Genomic DNA, 25,815 nt, shown 5'->3' on the forward strand with positions numbered 1-25,815 from the left:
GAAAATTATAATATTAATACTAATAGCCTACACGGGGCTATATTTTAGTAACTAATTTTGGAGTCAAGGAAAATTACACGTTTGTTTTTATCGATAGAAGTTTTTTTTACATTGACTTTCAAACATCCATTTCAAAAACCCTTTTAAATAATGACAATATTTTTTGTGAATTGACTATTTTGTGAGTTATTCATGCAAATAACCATTTTTGTGATTATATTTTTTTTATGGCTGTTGGGTAAACAATTGAACACAATAAAACAACTATATATTTGAACCTGAAAGGCTGAATTATGTCCTCAGGACAAAGGTATTTAATATGAATGACAGGTTGGAGCAAGTTATCACATTTTAAATGTCATTAATTTGTGTTTTATAAATGTTTTACTGTTTAATATAAGCTATTTAAAGGTGGGCTCTGTTGAGATAACTTACTCTGCTATGTGTCACACATCACAAAATGTCAACATGTTCAATTAACTGTTTTTTATTTTATTATTATTATTATTATTAATTTGATTGATTGATCACGTTGCCAAATTTAATATATTTCCAAGAAGAAAAAAAAAAAAAGCAGTACATTGAATATGTTGACCGTAGACTACTTTGTTAGGTACCAGGTTTGACTTTTGATCTGCCTTATTTATTTGTGGCATAGATTCAACAAGGTGCTAGAAATGGGTCAAAATTATCGATTTTTCTTTTATGCCAAAAATCATTAGTATATTAACTAAACATCATGTTCTAAGAAGATATTTTGTAAATGTCCTATCGTAAATTTCATATTGTTTACACCAAATTCTGACTCTACCATCTTGCCTTTCTATGAGCTCAAACCAGTCTGGCCATTTTCCTCTGGCATCAACAAGGCATTTTTGCCACTTATTGGATATTGTATATGTATTGTACCATTCTCTGTAAACCCTAGATATCTGTGTGAAAACCCCAGTAGATCAGCAGTTTCTGAAATACTCAGACCAGCCCGCCTGGCATCAAGAACCACGCCATGTTCAAAGTCACTTAAAACATCTTCCTCCCCCATTCTGATGCTCATTGTACTTCAGCAGATCATCTTGACCATGCATGCATGTCTAAATGCATTGAGTTTCTGCTAAGTGACTGGCTGATTAGATATTTGTGATAGTTGAGCAGTTACCTAATAAAGTGGCCCACAAACACACACCCATAGCCTATTTATAAAATTTACAGTATGTACCTACACTGAGAAATACTCCTGGAATAAAAAGTGTGGCATAGTTGCTTAAAAAGTGTGTGTGTGTGTGTGTGTGGGTGGGGGTGGGGGGGTTAACTATTATTAGACGCATTTCAATGCAATCCACATTATTTAAGGAAATGGGTAGGCCTATTTGAAAAGGTGGTTCTCATCAATGTCACTATAGGGCAACATGCTGTGTTCTCTGTGACCTAATACTCTGATGGCAGCACTAGTCTGAATCATCAGGCTCAAGGGAGGTAACAAGCTGCTTAGTGAAAAGCCTATCTCAGCGCCACTGTTACTTCACTTCTCTTATAACTTATATAAGGACATATTCAACAATTAAATAAATTAAACAATGCAGCCACTGTATTTGGAAAGCTATCACCAATGGCAGTGGAATGCAGTGCTCATTGGAAATGCATTATTAGCAACAAGATTCCATTGTCTTGGAATTAGTTTCCTGAATCAGACAATCCTGCTATGTAAAATTTCAATCTATAATTATTTTCATTCTACTCTGAAAATGTTTGAATATTTGTTGAATGCATGGGTTCGATGTTTGACTTACCAGGTCTGGTTTGTGTCCTTTTATGCAGCACACAGTCACTCTCCTTTGGCTCTCTCTCACTTCCTCTATTATTTGTCAGCAGCAATGAGAGAACTGCTGCTCTGTCCTTCAAACAACAGATTATAAAGAGGGAGGGAGAGGAGGGGAGGACGACATGCAAGTAATTCGCAAGATTCCTGACATTCCATGCAGTTAAGAAGTACGTTAAAAATAAATACATTATAATTTCGTTTAGACCTATATTCGGTTTTACACCATTTTGTACTTTTCCTCACAATAAGACTTCGTTGTGAAAAGCACCACTAGGTGGAGCCATTGATCAAACACACGTGATTTGAGCCTGTGTAGTGTAGCACGTGGTGAGATTTGCTATAGTCTTTGCCCATAGTGAAAATCCCAAGAAATTCAAAGCTCTTTGTTGGAAATCGCAATATTATTATGCATTCAGTTATGTAATCATAGAATATTCACTGTTCATGAAACACTGTTGAGCACATCTCCAACAAGACTGGAGATGTTTGCCAAGTCTGCATTGATCCAACCCTAAAAACAACTCTGGTCTTTAGTCTAGAGTTACTGAGACGAAATCCAGAATTTCACAGCATTATTAATTAATCCTAAAGGGTCATTCAAAGTCAGAAGAAGCATCTATGACTTTCAGGTTCGATCAAAACTCTATAAAACATCTGAGCACTGTACTAAGTGAGTTAATATTGCATATAGCCTGCTTGTTGTGATGATACCTGCAATTTAGGTAAATAAGCTTTTTTAAATGAATAATAATAATACAGCAGTTTTAGTAAAATACATGAATAAATAATAATAATAAAGCAGTCAATGAACACATTGTTAATGGTTTGACTTTATTAATAAGAGCATCATGGTCATGGCCACTGTAATCAATTCCTCATCGCTGACAGATATGCTAGTGCTTATTGAAGTATTAGCAATAATTTGATAAGTAGAAATCCTGCAAACAATACAGGTATGCTCTTAGTGTGTGCTTTGGACTTTACATTTTTTATTATTAATATCCTCTCCATGTGCAAGGCTGTGTTTATACATTCGTTTCTTCAGTGTTTCCAATGACAGCTTATTTTAACTCAATCCCTGCACTGTTCGTAAAGTAGGTGACACATTGTGCTTGTACTGACCTATACTTAAATTTGTATGCTTGTTTGCTCTTCTAAGTGTATAACACCGATGTGACTACATGGGACGGTGGACTGTTGCACTACTTTGTATTGTGTTTTCTCTATTTTATCTCTTAACAATAGTTGTATTAAACTGAAACAAGCTTAATCCAATAACTTTTAAACATTCTAACAGTCTAGGAAGGAAGGAATATGGAGGTCTACAAATGGATGGATGGATGTCCCAACAAATCAAGGACAATGGTTTTATAAACACACTAAATGATGTGGTAATGAAAATCTAAAAATGCAAAAACATTTCTGTGAGGGTTAGGTTTAAGGGCAGGGGATAGAAAATATCATCAGCTCAGTATAAAAACAATAGAAGTCGATGGAAACTCCCCACCATGATAGAAAAACAAATGTATGCAGGAGAATAAAAAGGAGTACATTGAGTTGCTGCTGAACAGATCTACTTTCAGTTGGCTGCAGTGGACATGAGGCTGACATAAGAAACCTCTAAGGCAGAGATAAGTGAAGTCATAAGCACCGTGCTTCTACCAGGCAATTAAAAAGAACAGGAGATTAAAAGAAGTCATTAGCCAGGACAGTGGATTAAAGCACAGTGTCAAACAGCGAGGGATTACAATTCACCAGCCTACATTCACTCATTGATCTTTTACCATCCCTTTTTATTAGGTCTAGTTTTCTTTTCTTTTTTTTTTTTTACTTTTCCCCCTGAGGACCATTTGTTTTTTTCCCATCAGCTCTATCTTAGTAGATTTTTTATTCTTGTTTCTTTCTAATCTCTATTTTGAACTTAAATGCAGTTCACATCTCAGTCCCTTTTTCCATAAACTACTTGTATGTTGTCGATGCATAGATTTACAAAACTACACCAGCATGGGCTTTTTCACGTTAATGTGGAGTCGCAAAAACTGCTTTGCAATGTTAAAAGCAGGTTGCAGACGCCAAGCTTTTCACGTATAGTACATTATTCCCACGGTCAAAAGGAGGACAAGTTGATCTTTTAGTTTGTTATGGACATGATATGCCAGAGATTTCAATAATAGGACATTAAGATCGATATAGGACACTGATGTTCCATGCCTATCAGTATGTTCTACTAGGTACTACATATATATATTTAGGTTCGGTCCGTATCAAGTGAGTCGACTTGAATATGACATAACCGATGTATATTATTTTCATTTCAATCCCCTACAACATTCTACACATTCATGAACAAATTGCTTTTCAGTCTTACACAGAGACAAAAATCAGTCTCTTCAACTTTTCTATCCTGGGTCTGGTCAAAATTCCCCTCTCTTCCTCAACATCTCGGTCTCCCTGTCTCCCATCTGCACCCAGATGTCAATCTGGCTCTACTTTTCAAAAGCCACTTCAATCATTCTTTACATCATATTGGTTCTTTTAACCCGTGTCAATGCCATGCCCCCCATGACAGCTCTCTTCCCCGTGAATGATTAACACCGGAAAGTAAAGAGCATCTTGGTAAGTGGGTGGCCTGTCTCTCTCATCTTCCCTGGCCTCTCCATTCTCTCTCTCCTCCACTTGTTCCTGGCCTGTCTCCTCTACGTCATCGTCTTCTAGCCCCTCATTCTCTAATACACCCCTCCTCTCCTCATCTGGCACTCTAAACCCAAGACCAAGGAAACCCCCACCACCCTCTTCCACACGGCCGCCCATCCCACCTCCGAGGCTTCTCGAGTGAAACAAGCAGGGATGGCGGCTTCTTGCGGTATGCAACCGGCCAAGAGAGAAACCACTGCGACTAAGAGAAAGCCTACCACCAGGTCTAATGGGGAATGTGTTTGTCCCCGCAGCCATGTTCCCTCTAAACCAGGAAGGGAGCGAAGAGCTGCTTGTTGAGCGCCGGCACCTTGGGCAGCTCTGAAGGAAGTAGCTAGAATTGCGTCGCATACGTGCAGTCATTGCAACTGATAAAGGTGTGTTTGTATTCATATCCAAATCCATAAGCAAGGCCTCAGAGTAGCTAGGCACCATCTGCTGGTTACAGCGAATGTGCCATTCAAGTTCGGTCATATCCACCGTGTTGACCCGCGATATGACGCGCAGAGTGGGACCCCCAGTGCCATGCTCGAAGCCCGTACAGTAATTTCCCGCCTCTGTATTATCATTGTCATTTGCATCCTCATTTTCTCCAAACAGTTTCTCGACATGGTAGTGGACATATGCAGTACGGTACTCGGCAATCACACGAAGAGGCCACGATAGCAGGAAAGCCGAGGCCAGCCAATACACCCAGCGTCTGGTGTACCAGGGCGGTCGCGATGGGTCGGGCAAGGCCAGCATGTGTTCCCGGAAGTCAACGTTTTTAAGGTGCATGCCCTCCCGCGCTTCCATATAGTCGTCCAGGCCCTCATTGTCCCCAAAGAAGCGTGCTCGCTGCGTGAGGTAGGCAGTCTCGGCGCGGGCGCTAGCGAAGCTGAAGCACTTGGTGAAGCGCAAGCGAGTGACAGGATGTTCCAACAGGCCCTGCAGCTCTTTCGAAACGTCTTTGACACCGAGACGTGAATAATCAAACTCGGAGCTGGCTGCGTGCGTGTTGACCCGTTCATGGTACACCTGTGTAGTCGTATAGGCGTCTCCGTTTCGGTAGCGCGTCACCTGTCTGGTACGACGTACGTAATGGTAGCTGATGGCCTTCCACCAGATGCAGGGTGTGGCTTGTTGCAACCGCTGTATCCTGTCATACACCTCACTGATTTCCACCTTAGCAAGGTTAGCTGTTTTAGAGTAGCAGTGCCAGCACTCCACCAAGTAGACGACGTACAGCATTGCCAGGAAGGCTACCGGTATATAGACGTAGCCGTTGGAACACGGGCTGTCGTGGTAGAGTCGGGCATTGCCTTTGTAGAAGTAGGCTTGGTCATCAAAAGTAATTACGGTGATCCGGTATAGGGAGCACCAGCCTAGCGTGCCAAAGCAGCCGTACATGAGCAAGGTGAGCAGCAGGCACTTCCAGTGGGACTCTCTGCACAGTGAGCCACTCAGGGACTGCTTGAGGGGACGCTGCTATAGGTGGGAAGAGGGAGACCGGATGTGGATGGAAATATAAGAAGACCAGGGGACAGAGGGTAGTGCAGATGGAATAGAAATTGAATGGGGCAAGGTTCAATAACAGATGATTTGGAGGTTGCAAAGGAAAGCAGAGGGCACCGTGGTTTTGGGACAACAGGAGGGAAAGAAAGGAAGAAAGAAAGAAAATGTAAAAATTAGTTCTGGCAGAAATGCATACAACATACAACACTGTACAAGAACAAAAAGAAATTATGAAAATATATGTACTTATTAAAGTCATGATTTCACAGCAGTCTCGAGAAAGCAGAATGCCTATAATGCATTAATTTTACATTTGTAATGAATTTAAAGGGCACCTATTATGTAAAATTCTCTTTTACATGTTGTTTGAACATAAATGTGTGTTGGCAGTGTGTGTAAACAACCACCATTTAATGATAAAAATCCACCCGCTCCTTTTTTTTAATCCCCATAAATCATACGTAGTGTCTCAGAATAAGCCGTTCGCAGAATCCATAAAATGTGACATCACATTTTACAAGTTCTGGTAACCCCTGAGACTTATATTACATCTTGTAAAAAGGAGCATAATAGATGCCCTTTAACACTTATTTTCTATCATATTTTTTCTACAGACCCCCTAGGGCTCCTTTGCAGCCTCCTGGGGGTCCCCGAACTCTATGTTGAACCCGTGTTTTAGATGATTCAGGGAATATTACAACATGCACAGCTGAGTGAAGCACAGCCTGCTATATCCACTCTGACATGCAGCAGAGAGAACTCGGTAATAGATAATTCTCCTGAGGGCTGAATACATTTCCTGGCTGCTCGTAACCCAAACCTTGTCTCCTTTTAAAACGCTCTGTATGACTGTGGAGGGGAAATCTAGATGCTTTTAGACATCATTGAGTGCATCATCTCAACTAAATGCCTATGGATCTCGACTGCCTAGTCTGACCGCAGTGGCAGCTTTTGGTATTGAGGCCATATGGGCAAAGATGAACTGGTTCCAAACTAGCAGGAGGGAGAAAAAACAAACCATACAGTTTCTCTGAAAGGTATGGCACAAAAAGATTAGGTATTTTATGGTTGGTCTGCAATTTTATATAATTTTTTCGTCCTTTCTTTGTCCTTTTCCCCTGCTGTCTTTTTTTTTTAGCAACATCACATACATGTTCTCTAACAGTGTTGTGCAAGTTACTTCCAAACTGTAATACATTACAGATTACTTCTTACTGTTATTTAAAAGTAATGCCTTACCTTACAATATTACTGTCTCAGAATTGTAATGCGTTACATGACTCCTGTATTACTTTTGAGTTACTTTCACCAAAATAACTACAGAAGTAGAACTTAACATTCTAAAATGACTAAATGTACTAGAGCCCTGCCCTAATGGCAAAGTGTTTATATTTCGTTCCGGCTTTTTATTAAGTTCATTCAGAAAAAAACCTTTGTTCATTAAATAAGTTTTTTTTTTCTTAAAGTAACGACCAGCAGGCTGATCATAGCTTATGTTTGATCAATTTAGCCTTCTCAAATCATCATGATTTGCCTAAAATAAAATCTATAGATATACTAAAACAGTTCAAGCATATAACAATGTTTAAACGTTAAACCTGATAAATGTGCACTGCATCAGTAGTGCGGAGAGTGGAAGCTTAAGCGCAGGACATGGAGGCACCAGCGCAATCAATTAACATTTTTTTTCAATGGAAACAACTTACGCCATAATTTTTGCTCATAAAGGTAAGAGTAATACATCATTCGTAACTGTAAAAGGGTCTACTTTTATTTGTGTGCACCGAAAGATAGCGAATACATGCCTCACAGAGATGATAAATATATCTATAGAAAGCTTTAAATTACTACTTAACGAAATAAATAAAAACAAAAACTATTTAATACAATCGTTATCCGTGAAGATGCACTTCTCTCTAAAGGCGCGTCTAACGAGGAGATGGCGAATCCTTACTATTTCCCCCGGACACATTCATGGTAATTACTTTTGCTGGGGCTTTTGCTTTATTGTGTGTATTTGAACGCAGAACTCTTCAGCTGTTATTTCCAACAGCGCAACAATTTGTTTTCATCAATAAGTGATGGATGTCTAAAATATATAGATAAGGAGAAGCCTAAAACAGGCCTGAAGACCGGCCCGAGTCTGAACTATGGCGTGAATATTTGCCCGAAGCCCGGGCCTAGGGACATAAAAACGTCGGAGCCTGACTTTAAATAAAAAAAAACCATAATAAAAAATAAAATTGGGGGCTAAAAGTGTATTGAAACGCAAGCGTTACTGAACATGTACCGAGTAAAATATTACTGAAAATTGATTAGTAATGCCTTACTGCGTTACATCAAAAAGCATTACTTTTGTAACGCGCTACTCCCAACACTGCTCTCTAATACACACACAGATACTTACACACATAAATCAGCTAATAGTACCAGCAATGCCCTTGCTGCGAGAAACTGCAGCACTAAAAGCAGGCTGCAGACCAAGCATGGCATGGAGGCTGCGCTCCTCTTTGCAGGAGTTTAATTGTTCCTTTTACAAGACAAGAGAGCAAACTGGGATTGGAGAGATAGAATCCATTAGGGCCTGCAGTGAGATTTACCATGTGCACAAGCTGATATCTACGCATGTTTTTAATAATGGGGACTTTAGCCATGAAACATGATAATACAGCATATTATATAAAAAATAATATTCCCATATATACACACATTTAGATTTGTATGTCTGCAAATTTTGGATTACAAAGTATTATTACTGCTTCAAATTTCAATAAAATATGCAAGCTTATCACAAATTAATTATTTATTCACTAGATGCTTTCACTGCACAATATCTCAGAGACGTGCAGTTGTGGGAGGGTGAGAAGCTAGTGTTGGTACCACAAGAAAATGTGTCCTAAGAAATGTGAATGATATTCAGTGAGATTCAATACTGGAGGCTGTGATTACGACACTTGCATAGAACAAAATTGCAATGATGTATAAATAGTGGATAAAGTCAGAGCCACTCTAATAGGTTAAATAATTTAGATGACCTGAGAATGTCTGCATATATGATCGTGTGTATTTGAATGCTTTTTACATGAGAGGCATCGGTGAATGGGTAAAATCAAGCCCAAGTGTAAGTGTTTTCCTGCAAGTGCGTATGAGTCAATACATTATTTGCCCTCTTGGGAAGCGGATAAGACAGCAAAAGCAAGTGGCTATTTGTTTACTTGCTGGTTGAGCATAAAATCTAAGTTGGGAACCGAGAAACAATCCTGTTCATATTCAGGTAAAAATCGTACATTATTGGTATATTTTTGTATGATCTGCTCACACCCCACACTCTCAGAAAAAAAAGGTACAAAATCTGTCACTGAGACGATACCTTTTCCGTAAGTACACTCTTAAACATAAAGGTGCTTCAAAAGGCTCTTCAAGCGATGCCATAGAAGAACCATTTTTGGTTCCACAAAGAACCATTCAGTCAAAGATTCTTTAAAGAAACATCTCTTCCTTACCTTTTTTTATTCTGAAGAACCTTTCTTTCACCATTCTTTCACCGCAAAGAACATTTTTTAAAACAGAAAGGCTCTTCAGATGTTAAAGGTTCTTTATGGAACCATTTAGACTAAAAAGTTATTCTATGGCATCATAAAGCACCTTTATTTTTAAGAGTGTACAGTTTTAGTCTTTTTTTTTTACTCCTAAAGGGAGCATATTAGTGCCTTAAAACATACATATTAGTAACTTTTGAAAGGGTTGCCTCTTATGTGCAATTGACCCTTCGCAGGGAGTTTGACTGAGAGGCGATCTGACTAATCATAACAGAATTCCCCTAGAGAGTAGAGTAATATTGGTGGATTTGAACTTGTAAAATTGATATTGACATCTTTCTGCAGTTGAAACAAGATACCTTCTAATGTTCATTCATGTTTATTTCATGCTTTAAATAGTAAAGAGGAAGAGATTAATGGTTCACGTACCGCTTGAACTGAGTCACGATATGTCAAACATTATGTGTGGTGTGAGAGCGGCATGGTTTGTCGGACATGTAACAAGGGGGGTCTTTGCAAAAGGTCAATTGCCAAAAGAAAAAACGCAGTTATTTTTACTGATTAACAACCTGCAGCTTATTACAACTACTGTGAGACTTAAATGAGTGTATAGCTACTGAATTGTTGTTGAAATGTAAATAAATGAAACATGCAATCATATTTTATTGTTTGTTCATTAGCCTATTGTTGTTAAATATGTTAAAGGTGGGGTATGTAATTGTTCAAAAACACTTTAGAAAACTGATTCGGGGCCGAGTACCAAAACAAACTTGTAGCCAATCAGCAGTAAGGGGCGTGTCTACTCATGATATGGAGGAGAGAGCATTCAGTGAACAGCCAAGCCGAGTGACATAAAGATAGAGATGGCGGATAAAAAACAAAAGTGGAAAACGTCTGCGGAATGATAAGGCAAGAAGTAGGACCCGTATAAATATCGGATCAGCTTTCCAGCGCTGGAGAGAACTCATGGAGCGGAATGCCTGCGATCAGACGCCAAGGTTGCTTTGCTTCTTCTCGATAGGTTAGTAACACCATGTCTACACTGGACGCGATAAAGCGACCATTGAAAATCATTTTAAATTTGTGTCAGCACGTCATAAACAGAACACGGCAGCAGTTCTCTGTCAGGGATTTGTCGTGCCACACAGCATCCAGTGTAGACAGCATCACTGATTATAATGGCTTCTATAGTATTTTGTCGCGCCGCTCGCGTCCGGTGTAGACACGGTGTAACATTGGTTTTGCTTTGTTTCACAGAACTAATCATTGCCTGAGTTGCGTAGGCTACGTATGTGTGGGGTGGAGCTATCAAAATAGGGGCGAGACCCTTTTGGGGTAGGGGCGTGTTTGTTTTGGTGATTTCAGATATCAACATTGGGTTCCAGAAATCGATTACCCCACCTTTAAGGCCAATTATTCTATTTTATTTAAGCCACCTCTAAAATTTTGTAAAGAATTTAAGTTTGTCTAAACAATTTTTAAATTAATTGTTTTAAATATTTTTTATTGACATTATCTCATCATTTGGCAGTGGAAACTGACACAGAATCATTAATGAACTGGATTCATTAAGAGGAAATTCTTTACGATTCCCATCTCTGCTAGAGGCTTTCCTTTCATTTCTATTTGTGAATATTTTGAGATGAAGGCTCATAAAATATTCAGTCTGAACAAATGATATTGAGAGAGAAATGCATCAGTGGTTGGGCTACAGAGCACATTAATCAGTGCATAGCTAGTACACAAGAGAGACTAGTTATGTGACTAGTTAGGTGTGTGGCTATACTAACAATGGTAAATAGCAGAGGAGATAGGCATGCTCATAAATTAAAACAGGAAGGCCTGAGTGCCGTCTTAAAGTCTTAATTGCCTTGTCAGCATATACATCTATTTCTATTTGACCAGGCAAGTGCTCACTAAGATGCATTTATCCACAAAGCAACATGAACAAAGCATAAAGACTCTAAGATACAAAAGATAAAGCAGAGAACAGATGAACGACAGTGTCAATGCAGTGTTAATGCACAACATGATTTCACATAAGGGAGTATTTAAAATTAATATTTTCTTAATGTGATTAACGCTCTGCTGTACCAATCTTTATTTTTGATGGCAATAAAATAGATAAATATGAAGGTGACTTTGAATAAACAAAAAAAAGCATTAGTAGTAAGAGTCATATAAATTATTTGCATGTAATGATTAATTGCTTGAATGAGTTTGTTAACTAGAAGCATCATTGGTTATTAATAGTAGATACAGCTCATCTGTGTTTATGTTTTTTTTCTTTTGTGTGTATAGACCTATTTATAGGCTATCCTTAATATTTATCATCTAATTACAATTTAAGTGAAAATAAAGGAATTTAGGTTCAAGTTTTATTAGATTGTCACATAGTGTGATAATGTGTAGTGTAATAACATTTTTATTCTGACGTCAGTAAAAATGAATAGCAATTACACACTTGCACTATAAATAAAAACCTTTTGATTAATTTCCTTTCATTTTTGCATATTGCAAGAGAACTAAAAATTATATATTATTTCTGATTTTGTCTTTGTATTAATGATTTCATAATGCATGCAAGCAGACCTGTGTAACAAAATATCTATAAAATATAAAACGTAGGCTATATATATATATATATATATATATATATATATAATGTCTACGATATTTTCTTTACATCGCATTTCACCTGCTACATATTGAGAAGACAAATGCAATACAACAAGAAGAAACTCATGGCTTTATTTACCAACATTTTCACGCCTTACCTCCTCCCTTCCGCCCCCATTCAACGTGGGCGCTTCTCCCGTCACCGTCACCCCTTGCATTTTTCACTAACATGTATTATCACGGCACACACAGTCCAGGATGAAAAATATCGCTGCGGTCCACCGTCAGGACCTCTCCGTGACCTATTTCACCCCATCAGCAGCGAGTGCCACCACGTTTCTATGGTGGCGACGACGTTCACTATAGCATCCCCAAAAGATGCGTCCTTTCCCTTTCGTGTTTTACAGAGGTTATCACATCACCTAATCCCGGTAGCGATTCTTCTAGATTCTAGTCCGGCCAAGAATAGCGGGTAACTGTTGCGCTTGATTTCCCCTCAGTCTGTGTGACAAAAGCATCTCAAGCTCGAGACGGAGCGATGGCTGGACAGCAGCGCGCGCATCATCTTTGCGCCTCGCTCTGTCGAAGGCTGCAGAACACCGTGTGTCGTAATCAGTGATTATATTCTCTACGTTTTAATATAACGACAAATCGAAAGGATGAAATGACGGAACTCCTTCCCGAGCACCGCGTATTTTCCACCTCAACCTCCTTTCACCTGAACGGTCTCCTTGCGGACTTCACTCTGACGTCATCCTTAAAAATCCTAATAATTGGTCAGTTCATACCAGCCCGCTGACAGCGGTTTTAACTGTAGGTCCTATTAGAGGTTTAGTTTTCGTTTATCCTAGCTTATTTAATAGTAATACATCGTTTTTACATATAGGTCTATCTACAAGTTTAAAGCTGCAGCAGACTATTAACTAAAGACAAAAGGGCAACCAGTGGCGGAACTACAGACAGTGCAGAAGTAGGCTACACTTATTTTGATGTGTAGACATGTAAAGTAATATTTTGGCTTTCATCACTATACATGTTTGTTTGCCTATTGTTATTAAAGTAATGGACTATTTTAAATGTAGCTACTAAATTGTAACATTATAATTACAAATATGTAGCCTAAATACAAAAAAATTTTTTTTAACAGAAATTACATTAAAAAAACACTATTTCTAGTTAAAAAATTATATATATATTTTTTTTAATGAAATTACACATAAAGATGTACGCAAGTCCTATGTGCAGACAAAGAAGCTCTCTTAAATTCAACTATTTGAATTTAAGAGGCCTATAAATTTAAATTACAATACATTACAAATAACATGCAATTAAGTCTCCAAAAATATTATATGCAGTTTAATATATACCTAATAATAAGTATTGTTTTCAGTAAGCTAAAGTGTAGGCTACTTCACTTTCACAAGAAAATATGTTCAAACAAACAAAAGCATACCAGAATTTTATTTACTTGCACTTCAGCATAATTTGTCATTCAATACAATACATTTAAATTATTTTCCCAATTCCAATAATTCTATAAGGGATAAGCAGTCATTCTGCCATTACTGACTTACAAAAGTGCATGTAGAGTGGAACAAAATAATCAATCATAATTCATCAATAACTAGGTCCTCTATTTTTTTCTTCAGCACTTTATGTGGGGGGTTTCAGGTGAACACGGCGCTGTGTTACCTCCAGATGTGTAACCTCTCAGTTTATGGTTGCTTTTTGTCGTTATGAGTCTCTGTGGATGTTCAGCTTGAAGGTGATTCTGCAGACCGTTCCGTGTCTGTGCAGTCAAGCCACACTCCTCACACACACATATAGTTTGTCCCTACGCTCTTTGTAGGCATATTGTTGAGTAACGGCATGGATCTTCCTCAGGTGAGATTCTAAGGAGCAGCGCTGAGTGAAGGCTTTAACACACAAAGTGCACTTATAGGGTCTCACACCTGTATATTGTAAGTTGAGAGGAAAGTTCGAGATGAATTTACAAACTTGCAAATTTAAGCATGTAAATATACTTTGTATACTAATTTAAATGCAAACGTACCTGTATGAGTGCGTACATGCCTCTTCAAGTCAAAAGCATCATTAAATCCTTTTCCACAGTGCTCACAAGAGTACTTTTTTGTTTCACAATGGCGCTTCACATGGCGTTTCAGCATACGTGCTGTAGTGAATGTCTTCTGGCACACCTGGCAGGACAACACTGATACAGTGGGTGGAATATCTGCTAATTTGTTTGCATTATCTGGGATGACTAGACATGGCATATTACCTGTAGTTATCTGAAAATGAGAGAAGAATGGAGAGATATGTTCTTGACACACGCACACACACAATCATCACAAATTGTGTGTTTTAATTTAAACCAAAAAAACTGTCGACTCACCTTTAGCTTTGAGCGCAAGTAAGGCACTTTTTGGGTCCACATGTGGCATTCTGGCTTGTGATCAGGTTGACCCTGTGCAGCAGAAGATGGCAGCTGTGCAGACAACATACGTGACTGAACCTATAGAAATGTGTTGTTTTTTTGAGCAGTTGTGAAGCAGGAGTATTCTGCAATGCAGCCCTCAGAGACTTCATGCACGTATGGTGGAAAAATGGACTCTATAGGAAGCAGCAAGAGCAAAGAGATTTTTAATTAATAACAATAATAATATTTTACATAGCGCCTCTCTGCAAACTCAAGGTCACTTTACAATTACAGAACAGATAAACATGACAGCAGACAGAAAAACAAAACACAGATGGACATGAAATCCATGGCATGAAACAGATCATACAGTCAGAGATCAGAGAAACAAGAAATGAAAAGATGTGTTTTAATATGGCTTTTGAAATACAAAGACTGATCACGAATGAGTTTGGGAATGTGTTTTCAAGTCAGAGCAGAGAGCAACAGATTTTGACTAGTCACCGAGTTCAGGTAGCCTACGCTTTTTTAAAGTCCTCATTTAATTCTATGCATTAAGTTCTTTTTTAAATTATTATTATTTAATGCAAGAGTAATAAGACTTTTTACAGCATCACAAGTCACCACAATATCAAGTTATTTATAAACATTTTAAAATATAAAATAAAATAGCCTGTGTAAAACAATTTGACCCAGAACACCTCATCATAACATTTTATATAACGAGAAAGCAGTCTGCGTTTGTAAAGTGATTTGTTTCCAAATAGCAACCATCGTCAATATAGGCCTAAAATTAATTATAACAAAGTACTTATCCACTATATTCAATTCTTTTAACTCCCTGTGCACCCAGTGACACGCGAACATGAACGAGACACTCACCAGGTATGTAAACGTCCCCTCGCGCGGAATCCGGAATCTCACTCCAGCTTCTTTTTTCAGCACCGATGTTCACTTTTTTGACGAGGAATGCGCGAGGCATTTTCGAAAACGCTAGCGAATGATTTATATTCCAAGATATGTTTTTAAGCGGACCCTCTCGCAACCCACAGTTCTACATTTATCCACAATTCAACTATCGCTTTCCTTATAACAAGGAAGCCGCCAGGTGAGTTTGCGCATGCGCAGAAATATAACGGCGCAGTGCAGGTACAGGTAAAACCGGTTCTCAAAAGTAATGTTAATGTAGGCTAACCTTAATGAGAAAGGTAAACGGGTTTTAAATATTAACATGTTCGTGTTAGTTTTAGCACACTATATTGTAATGTTAGTCCATTTATAAACTTTTTTAAGCATGTCTTCAGGTTTTCTGTAGGGTGTGGGTCTGCTCCTTTGTTTGTGTAGCCTATGTTGTCTGGAGGTGGGTGGGTGTTGTTAGGGTGCATTGCTGTAACAGTAGGCTATTAGCAGGGGGGCGGGCGTGTCCTGTCGCATAAATTGATCAACTAAAGTTTTAAGACACCGTTTGTCATTGAAATATGGATTTTTACCAATATTAATAAGAGGATTAAGGAATTGGCGCTTTCCACATTGCTACATATGCTACAATATAGTTTACTTGGTAACCATATGCGTTTAGTTCACATCAAACCTTTGTATGCAAATTAGTTTGCAGCATGTTAGTGTCTCAAAAATCTGATAAGAGGGAACAGCCCTCCCACAAACACACACACAATGAAAACACAAACACCTCTTATCTCAATCTGTTTCTAAAGTACACTGTGAAAATGAATACAGTGATCATACACAATGTCTCCGTGCACTTTGTTGATGCTACATCAGTGGATAAAAGGTAACCTACTTTTAGACCAGGTTTATTTTTATAGGGAAAGCAGTTTTGCATGTAGGGGAGACCGGGTCACTCTTTTTACTCTAGTGAATATGTTTAAAAGCCACTTTCAGTACAGGCATACTTCCTGTACAAAAATGAATAAAAATAAAATACAATAGCGAAGCATATCACAGCCTTGCATTAAACAGCCAATTAAAGGCTTTTCAGCTCCACTGACGCTTACGATGTGAAACAGGTGTTAAAGACATTCATGCTGCTGCTGATCCAGAAAGAGCAACACAGTCTTTTCAACCACACATTGTTATTTCTGTGTTACAACTGGTAACACTTTAGAATACTGTTCCATCATTAATGAACTACACAAGAACACATGAGTAACGCAATATTAGCACTCAACTGTTATAACAAGAAACTCTGATTAATGAATTAGTAAGTAATGCTTAGTCGAATGTGGTAGTTCACTATTAGCTAATCAGTAACTATTTTTCATACCTCCCTAAGAACTACTGTATACAGGTTCATAATTAACATGAATAATACATAGCGTATAATTAATTCTAAAGTAAAGGTCATTGTAACCCACTAGTAAAGACTCAAGTATTACCAAATTGATGAGACAAATTGATGCGGCAATGATGAGACAGCCTACAGGGATGAGGTCCAGCATCTAGCAACGTGGTGTGCCAACAACTTTGCACTCAACACCCAGAAGACCAAAGAGCTGATTGTAGACCACCGGCGGACTAAGAAGGACCACACACACACTCCCATCTACAATGATGGGGCCGAAGTGGAGCGCGTGGTGAGCTTCAAGTTCCTTGGTGTCCATCTCTCTGAGGATCTCTCCTGGACCCTGAATACCTCCATACTGATCAAAAAGGCACGACAGCGCCTTTATTTCCTTAGGAAACTAAGGGAAGCTCACTGTCCCCCCAAATCCTGCTGAACTTTTACCGTTGCACTATTGAAAGCATTCTCACAAACTGCATCACATGTGGTATGGCAACTGCATTGTTTCGGACCAGAAAGCCCTCCAGCGGGTGGTGAAAACTGCCCAATACACCACTAGTGTCATGCTATCCTCCATCAAGGACATTTACCACAAATGCTGCCTAAGGAGAGTGAGAAGTATCATCAAAGACTCCTCTCACCCCAGTCCCAGACTGTTCACTCCTCTCCCATCTGGGAGACGTTATAGGAGTCTTCGCTGTCGCACCAGCAGACTCAGGAACAGTTTCTTTCCCTCAGCTGTCAGCCTACTGAACTGCAATCTCAGGCGCTGAACACTACATCCAAGATGGACCACCTAATGGTTAAAAAAAAAAAACTGCACTGTTCAATAACCTGTCTGCACTCCTCAATGTTCTTATTGTTTCCTCTGTTATTTTGCACATTTCTGATATTTTGCACATTCTCTTGCACATTTCTACCTCCGGATGCCATTAAGGTCATTGGTCATATATAAACATATGCTACTACATACCTCACTTTATAATGCACCTTCTGTTTATACTTCCTTGCAACCTAAGCTGTATGTACAGTCATTTGCACTGAGCTATAGTCTCTCCCCCTCTACCTCATAACTTGCACTATATGTCATAAAACAATGTATATACACATTTTTTATATTTATTTATATACTTTGTTATTTGCACTTCTGGTTAGATGCTAACTGCATTTCATTGGCTCTGTACTTGTACTCTGCACAGTGATAATAAAGTTGAATCTAATCTAATCTAAATTCTTCAGAAGGAATTACTAATTATTTGGATCAGTATTCTAAAGTGAAGATCATGATAACTCATTAGTAACGACTGAAATCACTGTAAGCTTTTGAGAGTGTTGTAAAGCATTGGATAGTAATTATTCAGGTGTTACTACATCCTTCTAAAGGAATTACACATTTTTTGGATCAGTATTCTAAAGTGAAGATCGTGATAACTCCCTAGTACTTACTGAAGTCTGTAAACTTTTAAGGTTTTTGTAAGGTTTTGGTTAGTAATTCATTTTTGCTAGATTTGGTAACACTTAAATCATTACTAGTGGGTTACCATGATCTTCATTTTAGAATTAATTATCCATTATGCATAATTCACATTAATTATGAACCTGTATAATTATATATAAAAAATAGTCGTTATTGATTAGCTAATAGTGAACTACCAGTTTCAGCTGAGCGCTATTACTTACTAAATCAATAATCAGTTTCTTGTTAGGTAATAGTAGTTAGGGGTGTGCGATATGACGATGTTTGATCGTGGACGATAAAAATGTCTCCACGAGCTGCTTTTGAAGAAATATCGTAGTATCGTGCTACAGCACACATTATGTCAAATACAGTTCTGGCGCCGCGGTCTCTATATACTGTACAACACGACATACAGCAGTAGAGTTACTCTGACAGGACACTGCACTTATTTGCGATCGCAAAAGTACATTATTTGCACACAAGCCTTGCTGGTTAAATGTTTCATTCGCGCGCTGGTCTGACGTGCGCTTTTTCTGAGCACATACACCTGAAGCACGAGCACTAAAAAGCCTGTCTAACAGCTCCTGATTACTCAACTAACTTATTTTTTGCGCTAATACTGTCAAAACACACAAGGTTTACATACAGACTGAGTTGGTTATCTCTAAAATGAAAGTAAATAGTTAAGAGAGAAACAGATGCGTGCCTGTGTATTAGATGCGTGCAGCTCTTAAAGGGACAGGACACTAAACGTGCTGTCGACTGTCATTAAAGGGATAGTTCACCCTAAAATTTAATTTCTGTCATTATTTACTCACGCACATGTTGTCCCAAACCTCTATTAATTTCTTGTGCTGAACCCAAAATAAGATATTTTGAAGAATGAGGGTAACCAAACAGTTGCTGGTCCACATTGACTTTGATAGCAGGAAAGAAAAATCCTTTGTAAGTCACTGAGGACCAGCAACTGTTTTCCACCTTCTTCAAAATAGCATTTATGTTCAGCAGAAGAAAGACACTCATTCAGGTTTAAAACAACTTTTGAGTAAATGATGGTATAAAAATAAAACATGACAGAATTGACAGACAGATGACAGAATATTTATTTTTGGGGGAACTATTCATTTAACGTTAACAAAACAACAAAACGCAAAGAGAAAAATCACTCACTATTCTTGACTGAAAATCTTTAATACAGTTGCTTTAGGAATCAGTCTATCTAGTGTTTTATTTTTATATTTGTTCATTCAATTTCATTGAATGCTCTGCTAAATACACCTATTGTACCTGAAAATAAAGCACTGTTTGTTTTATTTGTATATTATGTGTATTTGTAATTTGTATCTTTGTTCTTATTAAAAAATAAGAAAGATAGAATGATGACAAAGATTTTTATCTTCGCCCACTTTGGCCTAAATATCTGCCATGTCTTTTTTTTTGTTTTTTGTTACCTTGAAAGGCTTTGTCTTTCTAGTTTGGCTGTAATGCTCAGAAAACTTGTAAAACCAACATGACAAAGAATCGTGATAAAATCGTGAATCGTGATATTTCTAAAAAAAATCGTGATATGATATTTTTCCCATATCGCCCACCCCTAATAGTAGTTACTACAGTGTTAGTGCATTAGTGACTTGTTCCTGTGTAGTTATTCATTAACAAAGGATCAGTATTCTAAAGTGTTACAGACATTTAAATAACAGAAGTACTTCGATAAAAGTTTATAGTTTGGGTATAAACACTTGTCTACAGTAGCGATCAAAACGAAAATATCTTAACACTTGTAACACTTATCAACTTCCGCCAGAAGGTGGCGACAACCCGTTTAAAAAATGTATTTGACATTGAATCATTCATTCAGGAGACTCCAATAATGAAACCAGTCTTTATAAACTGAGACTGACTCCTTCATTGATTTTTTTTTTTAATTTTGTTCAAATTAATATATATATTTTTAAAAGACTTAAGCAATAAAAATTTTGTCAGAACAACTAGTAAATTATTTTGTGAGAGAATCGTGATCTCCAGTTTATATATAAACAAATAGTGATTCTCAATTTATCCAGAATCGTGCAGCTCTAGTTTACATGTTGTTTATTAATATAATTCATTAAAATAGAAGTTGAATTTCATAAAGTATAAGTTGATTTCAAAATACGCCTACATTTTTTGCATTTTGTTTTTCAGTTGAATAAAATACTATTTTTCCCTATATATCTCATCATTTACAATTCTCAATATTTTATTTAGAAATAACAATAAACAATTTTTTAAAAAGTTTTACGCAAGTGTTGTTGGAAGATCTCTTTTAGAAAAACGGAGAAACGAACTGGACCAATTGGACAAATGAGGCTTCCGTAGTTTGAAAGAGCACAAATATGGCGTCGACCTGGTGCCATTCAAATCGCTCAGCATGTTAGATATTATAGTGTCAAAATATACAGCTACGTGTCATGTTTGAAATGGCAGTATTTCAGAAAATTACTGAAAAGTAATCGTTTTATTAAATCATGGCTGTTCAGTGCTTATTGTTCGGTCTAAGGTCCTGTCGAACATTTATTTCAGTTTATCGACTGACAGGCATTCAGTCTTCGAGAGCGTTTACAGCGACCCATTCCGTTAAAGTCAATGTCAATGATATAACAAGCATCTTGAATCCACTACGCTGCGTGCGCGTTAATTCAGTCAGAAATGCCTATACCTTCACGTCTACAGCCGTCGCAAAGGACGTGATTCTCTTCGAACACGACCGGACGCGTTTCTTCAGACTTTTAGCCATATTTTGTGGCGGCCAATTTCTATTCTGGGCATATCTGGCTCACTTTGCTTTCACAAGTCTTCGAGACACAAGACAAAATAGTGGTGAACCTCAAAAGGTTAGAACTGAGTTAGGAGGGCTTTTCAGTTTTGATATGAACCTCGGTTCAGATGCCTGGAGGTATGGATTCACTTTTGGGTGCCTAATTATTGGTAAGCCTCAACTTTGATTTCTGATGACATGACATTTATGTATTCCAGCTCTAAATATTATTTTTCTGTTGTTGTAGGTGGAGGAATCGTTGGCGTGGCTACCTTGTTCAGCCGTCGTTCAGTGAGTCGTGTAATTCTTCATAAGGGAGGTGGAAAAGTCACAGTATCTACACAGTCACCGCTGGGACCTCTCAGAGCTCACCATCTAACTGTGCCTTTGACTCAAGTGACCTGTCATGCACACAGACAGGAATCACCTTCATTTACCCCTCTTAAAATCAAAGGGTACAAGTTCTACTTCCTTTTGGACAAAGAAGGGACACTAAACAATCCTAAATTATTTGACATTACTGTTGGGGCCTACAGACCCTTATAATTAGTCATTCATACCCTTGTGAGTCTGCGCTCCTCTGTTGATGTATCATACATCTGCTGTTCATTTTGGTTTATGTTGCCTTGGGGGGGAAAAACATGCACTGAATTTACAAGAGGAATAAACCGTGAAACTTTCTGTTCATAATAAAACATTTTACCAGGGATTTGTGCTGACAAGCTCATTCTGCCATCTCAATTATGACACAGGCTTAGTCATACGAGTCTGACTAAGATAAAATTATAGTTCTGTCTTTGTATATTTTTTGTCAGCATTGATGTCTGATTCAGTCAAGTAAGGAGTAATTGATGATGGGTCATGGCCGCATTACCAAGTTGGTAATGCGGCCATGACACGAAGCACAATGACCGTTACACCTCAGGTGTGTGTTGTTTTCTAATAATTTAATAGAACAGGGTTGCGTCAATTATTCTGCTTGTAATAAAGTTACCACACCTCAAGGCATTGTTCAGATGTTGTATTTCAAGCTATTTGTCAGGTTTTGTTTAGTAAAATTGAAATTATACTACGGGGCTGTTAAATGATTGAATCTAATTGGATGATGAATGTTCTAATGTGTGAACACTGTTGAGGGACTCTAATAATGACTAGATCTGAAATGACATTTTGGAATTGGCAAAAAAGGCGTGGAATGAGATGAATAAGAAATTAGTCTTACAAACAAGAGCAAGACAAAAACCTGACAAATATCTTGAAATACAACATCTGAACAATGTCTTGAGTTGTAGTAACTTTAGTATAAGCTGTAGAGGTTGTCTCTAGGTGCTGATCCACCATCTGATCTGGATACGGACTGGATCGGGTGGCTATGGTGACCTTGGAATAAGAAAGAAACACTAATATTAGCGTAGATGTCGATCTTCTAACAATATAACAAGTACATCGTGTGTTATGGGAAGTGTTCCCGGTTCCGGTTTACCTAATTAATGCAGCCTAACAATCCTTTAATGGATTTGAATATTAGAAGTGTATTAGTGTGTTATGTGTAAGCCAGGTTAAAGAGATGGGTCTTTAATCTAGATTTAAACTGACAGAGTGTGTCTGCTTCCCAAACAGTGTTAGGTAGATTGTTCCAGAGTTTGGGCGCTAAATAGAAAAAGGATCTGCCGCCCACAGTCGATTTTGATATTCTAGGTATTATCAAATGGCCAGAGTTTTGAGAACGTAGTGGACATGGAGGACTATAATGTGATAAGAGCTCGCTCAAGTACTGAGGAGCTAAGCCATTCAGGGCTTTATAAGTAGTTAACAAGATTTTAAAATGTATACAATGTTCAATGGGGAGCCAGTGCAGTGTTGACAGAACCGGGCTGATGTGGTCATACTTCCTGGTTCTAGTAGGAACTCTAGCTGCTGCATTTTGAACCAGCTGGAGTTTATTAAACGTGCAGAACAACCGCCCAATAAAGCATTACAATAACCTAGCCTCGAGGTCATAAACACATCAATTAACATTTCTGCATTTGACATTGAGAGCATAGGTCTCAGTTTAGATATATTTTTTAAGATGGAAAAAAAGCAGTTTAACAAATGATAGAAACGTGGCTGTCAAAGGAGAGATAGCTATCAAACAGCACACCTAGGTTCCTGACTGATGACGAAGAATTGACAGAGCAGCCATCAAGTGTTAGACAGTGTTCTAGGTTATTACTTGTGGGGGTTTTAGGTCCGATAATTAACACATGTTTTTTTCAGAATTTAGCAGTAAGAAATTACTCGTCATCCAGTTTTTTATATCGACTATGCATGCCATAAGTTTCTCAATTTGGTGTGTTTCACCGGGCCACGAAGAAATATAGAGCTGAATATCATCAGCATAACAGTGAAAGCTAACCCCGTGCTTCCTGATAATATCTCCCAAGGATAACATGTAAAGTGTGAAAAGTAACGGCCCTAGTACTGAGCCTTGAGGTACTCCATACTGCACTTGTGATCGATATGATACCTTTTCATTCACTGCTACGAATTGGCGGTCAGATAAGTACGATTTGAACCATGCTAATGCACTTACACTAATGCCAACAACCAAATTGATTTGGTTGATAAAAGTTATATATAAGATAAATATTTTAAAATAAAGTAAAAATACTTTTTTTTATTAAATCATTGAATATATGCCTGGTGCACAAAAACTGAAATTTTTATTAAATAGAAATATATATATATTTTTTTAATTTCAAGTTTTTTTTTCTCATTTTAATGTATTCTTGAATACAATACAGACCAGCCTGCCATGAAACATTAAATGGGGCATGTATCAGATCTCTACCCAGTGCAGTGATTCACGGATGTCCTACCAGTTCTGCAACAGTTCGCTTATTCATACATTTCAAACCTGCACGTCACTTGGCAAAAGATGTCTGTAAGTGAAATTCAACATGTGAAGGGTGTGAGCTATGGAAGCTTCTGTAGCTCTCAAACCACAAGCATTAAACTTAGGATATTTACCTCGTTTCCTAGCGAATATGATTTCAGTGGCGGTTAGTTGGCGTTATTGACAAGAAGGTCTTCATAAGTAAAAGTCATTAGAGACACATTAGTGGCCACAGAGGAGAAAAAGCGGTAGATTGGAAAAGATAAATGCTCCAGAGATGGGGAGGAGAGAGAGAGTGGGTGTGAGGAGGCGCTGAAACACTTTAAGAAAACTTGTAGCACATGTTTTGATTTATTTTTTCATTATTCGCTCTGATGGATTTATCGTAGTTGTGGCATTTTTGCTCCTACCGAATTTGTGCCTTTGTGGGCCTGTTTTGCAATTAACAGCACGGGAGATGGGTTTAAGCGAACTTAACAAACAGAAATAATATGAACTCAAAGGATACGGATCGGGTTTGATCATGATGAATCATGATGAAGGAAGAGAATCGTATTATCGTATGCATGATTCCCAAATTTCTCCAGCATGGATGGACCCGGAGAACTCAACGGCTCTTCACGTACGTCCGGTACGTATTTATTTATATAATATTTTAAGATATTTAGTGTCATTTATTTTTTAAATCAACCAAATCATATAGAGGAAATACAATAGAACTGGCAATAATTAAGTATTTAAAATATGAACAATTCTTATAATTGGTTTGAGCCTAAATTTGTATAATTATAACCATTATAAAAAAATTCTTTATTAATTTTCATGTATTTATTTTTTATTTTATTAATTTTTTGTTATTTAATTTTTCAGAATCTTACTGAGGGCACTACATCCAGCCCAAATCTTGATGTAATTGCATCTAATCCAGATCTTCAGTGGCTTCTGCAGTCCTCTCTACTTTCCCAATCAGAGACCAACTTGGGAACATTTTCCTCATTCACACCCACCACCATGCCCAACTGCCCCTGTTTGTCACAGTGCCCCAGTCCTGACCCGTCCTGTAATGGAGCAGTGGGGGACAGTTCAGTAGGACATGCTAACAAAAATGTAAGTTATAGGTATTTCTGATATTTTCAGAGTTTAGAATGGAGAAAATAGTGAAAGTAAACTTGAGGTGTTCCGGTGATTCATTCATTTATGGTAAACGAGTGAAATGACTCACACCTGAATCACAAAGGGGAATGTGCTGTAGTATTTGAGCGGGAATCGTAAAGCGCAGGCTCAGATGGATGGATCATGTTGTCATTGGTGCCAGTGGATGAGTAACAGGAACAGCATATTTGGAATTGGGTAGAATTTACTGTGTGTATGTTTTCTTGATATCAACCATAAGATGGCAGCACCACCACTCTTTTAGACTGAAGCTTGGTTCTTAAATAAAATTTGGAATTGCCTTGCTAAAACCTTCTCGGCATTTATAGATGTCCTCTGAGGAACTTGACAGGATAAGGATCCGCAGGGAAAGGAACAGAGTAGCAGCTGCCAGGTGTCGGGACCGTCGTCGGATGCTTATAGACACGTTACAGAATGTGAGATTAGTACTTATTTGTGTTATAGACCATGTTTAGCCATTAGTCGCATGTCCTGAGCTTGTGCTTTTTGTTTCAGGAGACAGATCATTTGGAACATGTGAAGACTCAACTGGAGGAAGAGATTGCTGCTCTTGAAAGGGAGAGAGAGAGGCTGGAGTTGGTTTTTGAGGCACATATGCCCATCTGCAAGTTAAATGACCTAA

General features: G+C 38.0%; 2 protein-coding genes and 1 pseudogene across 3 annotated transcripts; 1 reads left to right on the plus strand and 2 right to left on the minus strand.

The window, feature by feature from the left end:
- Positions 1-4,354: 4,354 nt before the first annotated feature.
- Positions 4,355-12,383, minus strand: tmem151a (transmembrane protein 151A; the record flags this gene model as incomplete). The annotated part of the gene is made up of 2 exons (XM_079394902.1): positions 4,355-5,980; positions 12,324-12,383. The coding sequence occupies 2 exons, from the start codon at positions 12,381-12,383 to the stop codon at positions 4,355-4,357; spliced, it is 1,686 nt and encodes a 561-aa protein (XP_079251028.1).
- Positions 12,384-13,810: 1,427 nt separating this feature from the next.
- LOC306855955 (putative transcription factor Ovo-like 1) lies at positions 13,811-15,566 on the minus strand (annotated as a pseudogene). The gene is made up of 4 exons: positions 15,467-15,566; positions 14,561-14,778; positions 14,219-14,456; positions 13,811-14,117 (listed from the first exon to the last, which is right to left on the minus strand). The product of its transcript is annotated as a putative transcription factor Ovo-like 1 (transcript).
- Positions 15,567-20,770: 5,204 nt separating this feature from the next.
- On the plus strand, positions 20,771-21,734 carry tmem223 (transmembrane protein 223). The gene is made up of 2 exons (XM_079395474.1): positions 20,771-21,312; positions 21,390-21,734. The coding sequence occupies exons 1-2, from the start codon at positions 20,853-20,855 to the stop codon at positions 21,686-21,688; spliced, it is 759 nt and encodes a 252-aa protein (XP_079251600.1). The 5' UTR covers positions 20,771-20,852; the 3' UTR covers positions 21,689-21,734.
- Positions 21,735-25,815: the final 4,081 nt, after the last annotated feature.

Source organism: Barbus barbus (genome assembly GCF_936440315.1).
Source record: "Barbus barbus genome assembly, chromosome: 36".
NCBI classification, from domain to species: domain Eukaryota; kingdom Metazoa; phylum Chordata; class Actinopteri; order Cypriniformes; family Cyprinidae; genus Barbus; species Barbus barbus.

Bases quoted from the DNA above. Each gene is read 5' to 3' on its own strand.
- tmem223 (XM_079395474.1), top strand. From the start codon at position 20,853: ATGGCTGTTCAGTGCTTATTGTTCGGTCTAAGGTCCTGTCGAACATTT. The intron at 21,313-21,389 runs GTAAGCCTCAAC...CTGTTGTTGTAG, and splicing joins TTTTGGGTGCCTAATTATTG to GTGGAGGAATCGTTGGCGTG.